Source organism: Chiloscyllium plagiosum, chromosome 5, assembly GCF_004010195.1.
Source record: "Chiloscyllium plagiosum isolate BGI_BamShark_2017 chromosome 5, ASM401019v2, whole genome shotgun sequence".
Classification (NCBI taxonomy): domain Eukaryota; kingdom Metazoa; phylum Chordata; class Chondrichthyes; order Orectolobiformes; family Hemiscylliidae; genus Chiloscyllium; species Chiloscyllium plagiosum.
In genome coordinates this window covers 7,835,477-7,838,740 of record NC_057714.1, presented here as the reverse complement: position 1 = coordinate 7,838,740, position 3,264 = coordinate 7,835,477, and the positions used below count along the sequence as shown (strand labels likewise).

Genomic DNA, 3,264 nt, shown 5'->3' with positions numbered 1-3,264 from the left:
ATGAATATCCACAGATTTAGCAGTAGATGGCGCACTTGTTCTACCAATGCATTTCATGACTATTCATGAGTGGTTAATAGTCAAGGTCAAAGACTATCTGTTTTCGTCAAGGTCAAGGTTTAAGCCCCCCTCCTAACGCCCTCCCTCCATATTAAAACCGAGGGGAGAGCTTATATTTTCAATCAGAATATGGACATCAATTTATTGTCTTTAAACTTTCAGAATTTGCTAATACAAACTTAAGAACCTATTCCGAAAAGCGTTTTTACCATAATAATCGTGATACATTTGCTGGCAGTAATGTTTTTCATTAAAAACAACAGGGAATATTCTCAGATACCTTTTGTTCTCAGCAAATGCCTTGATTAATTCCACGTACGAAAGCATGGTTCCGAGGTATTTTAGACCTTTAAAGAAATGACAGAGTTGACATCAAGAATAAATCTGGGCTGGCCGATTTTTCTTTACATTTTAGTTTAAAAGCTGTTAATTGGAATCATGTTTCTCAACAACAACAACAAAAACGGTCGACGCTGGTGTTTATGAAGATATTTTATTCGTGAAATAATTTCTTGTAATGCAAGTAATTTACTAGATGAAAAAGACAACAGGGTATACAAATTAAACAGCTGCAGAATAATGCGAGACATCTTAATTTTGTGATTATCATTCGTAATTATTTTTACTATTATTGGTATATATTAACTAAGCAGGAGGGTGCATGCAGATATAACATTGCAGTATTTAAAAAAAAATACAGTTGCACGCAGATGTCATCATTTTTAAGAAGGAAGCTGTGCGCCTTAGGTCTGCGTGAAGCCTAATGCTATGTGAAGTGGGTAACGTAACAAGCAGGCAGAAAAGACTTAATATTTAGTTAATTTACACGGGAGGGGTGGTTCCATGTTTGCAGACAGATCTTTCTTCTGCTCTGTAGGAAATGGCAATCTGGTCTGCTATTTAATTCCCGAAAGCGTGGATGCTCATAATATATACATAGGTCGAAATGTAGAGTGCTTCAATAGTACGTATTTTCTTTCCCATATACATTGCTATTTAGAATATATTCTTCCTTCTACCTGTACATTAAAACTTTAAAGATAGCGCAACCCATCCAAAGAAAATGTAGTGTGTAAACATACATTTTATTTCATATTTCGCGATATATCCCATAGGTTACCTGAGGAAAAACTCTCATGCACTCTAGCATTTTGTTGACCAGAACCTTTTCCAGCAAAACACATTTTCTTTAGGTGCTTTGGTGAGGTTTGTGTGGAGGTACTATATCAATCCAATTGGTACAATTATTGTTTTGAAATGGTCGGGTTTATATGCAGTAAGTAACTAAGCCAGCAGGTTTGCTACATTTCAAAATAATAACCCTTTTAGATTCTTGCTAAGATGGGCATGATTCCCTTATGGCGAACATTAGCTTGCTTTCACAACATCATTATACAATGTCTCTCCGAGATATTTGCTGTGTGTTTTTGCTTTTTTTTTGTCAAGAAAAAGCAAGGAGCACGCAGAAAGAAAAAAAAAATCTAGCATCAAGAAAATGAGCCGTGTTGGGTTTTGTTTTTTCTCTTCAGGCTGAGATCAGTAATTTGTAAAATGTTCAAATGAAGTCCGATTGGCTCTGGAATTGTCACACTAGCTGTTACTTTTCAGTTTAGTGAGAACTTTCTTTTCTTTGACTCGTCTGTTTTGAAACCAAATAGTGACTTGTCTCTCAGAGAGGTTTGTAGATGCAGATATCCTCCTTCGTTTGTCCTTGGTGATGAATTTATTGGTGGCATATTCCCGCTCAAGTTCTTTCAACTGCACTTTGGTGTAAGGCACTCTTTTCTTCCTCCCACGCCGAAAAGAGCTCGCATCCGAGGGATGCGAAACGACGTCTGTGAAGAGGAAAGCACACCTTACCATCCATTGCATTTAGCAGTCGTCAAAAAAAACACAAAAACTGTAACTGACACCGGAGTCAAGTTCAAGAGTATGCCGTGGGGGATATTATCTCGACTCTACCTGGTGTAATAAATTATATGGCAAAAAACGTAATTTTGAAAATGTATGAGGATTAAGAAGTGATAATGGAAAATCATGCATAATGATATCTAGGCAATAAACATTAACTGCATGCTACTATAGCGGTGCTGGTACTGGGGCATCACCCATATACTGTCTTAATCATAATCCTTTGAAGACTTAGTACCAATTAGTCGTGTGTATTTACATCTCGCAATGCTTTGTTCCCTTCAATTTACCAGTTTGGCACTGCATTGAAAGACTCGTGTTTATCTATACTTACCTGGCAAGCTTGATTTCCAGAGGTGGGTAGCTTGAGGTTGCTCTTTCGAGCAGCAGACTTGCCCGTTCCACCCATTGGTAATTGCCCAGGGCTGGTAGCTCTCCATGGATAATAATGTTTCATGTCTCGGTTCCCCGGCAGTGCTGATGGTAGGAACCACAGGTACGTCCAAATAACTGGGCATCGGTTGGTACGGCCCCGCGTAACCTTGATAGAAAGCGAACTCCTTAGCTCTGGAGGTGAATTCCTCGCCGGCAGACGTGTCCATGTACTTGTCGGCAGGATAGCCAGACAAGGTAGAGGGCTGAGCACAGGACTTGATACTGCTATGGTGGCTCATGCGGCAGGGATAGTAACTGCTCCCAAAGTATCCATAAGGAAGGGCGGCACTGGACGAAGTTTGAGCAGGACAAGGACTGCACTGTTTGACAGGTTCAGCGATGCCAGAGGCTGGCACTTCACTCGACGAGTAGGCAGAGCTGGGAGCTAGGGATGCTGGATGGGTCATCAAATTCCTGCATTGATTTGCTGTGAAGTTCCCTCCCGAAAATCCATCCATGTTTTTATTAATTTCATCCAAACTGTTGTCGTAGACGAACATTACTGTGTCGATCCAGCGGGGATGAAGTATCACGGACGCTGTCATATCACGTCCAACATTGAGACTAGTGGCCGTTTTAAAAGCCCCTAAGACTGAAAAGAGATACTGAATCTCTGAGACTTAGCAGCATTGACGCGCCAGTGTCGCTAAAGGCTGCTTCCTCATTGGCTGCGAGTCGACCACGTGATATGCAAAGTAGATGGTAAATATATGAAGAGTTAAAAAGGTAGATTCTGCATTAGTTCAATGAAGGAACATTGGGCAATTGGGATAAATCACGTTTACTAAAATACCTGACGACTAACGGCGCGCAAAATAAGCCAGTGATGTATGAACATCAGATAAGTGCACAGACAGA

General features: G+C 40.3%; 1 protein-coding gene across 1 annotated transcript; it reads right to left on the bottom strand.

Annotated features, from left to right (window-relative positions):
- Nucleotides 1-543: 543 nt before the first annotated feature.
- Nucleotides 544-2,978, bottom strand: hoxa13b (homeobox A13b). The gene is made up of 2 exons (XM_043689549.1): nt 2,306-2,978; nt 544-1,895 (listed from the first exon to the last, which is right to left on the bottom strand). Exons 1-2 carry the CDS (start codon nt 2,949-2,951, stop codon nt 1,651-1,653), a joined length of 891 nt encoding a protein of 296 aa, XP_043545484.1. The 5' UTR covers nt 2,952-2,978; the 3' UTR covers nt 544-1,650.
- Between the last annotated feature and the right edge of the window lie 286 nt (nt 2,979-3,264).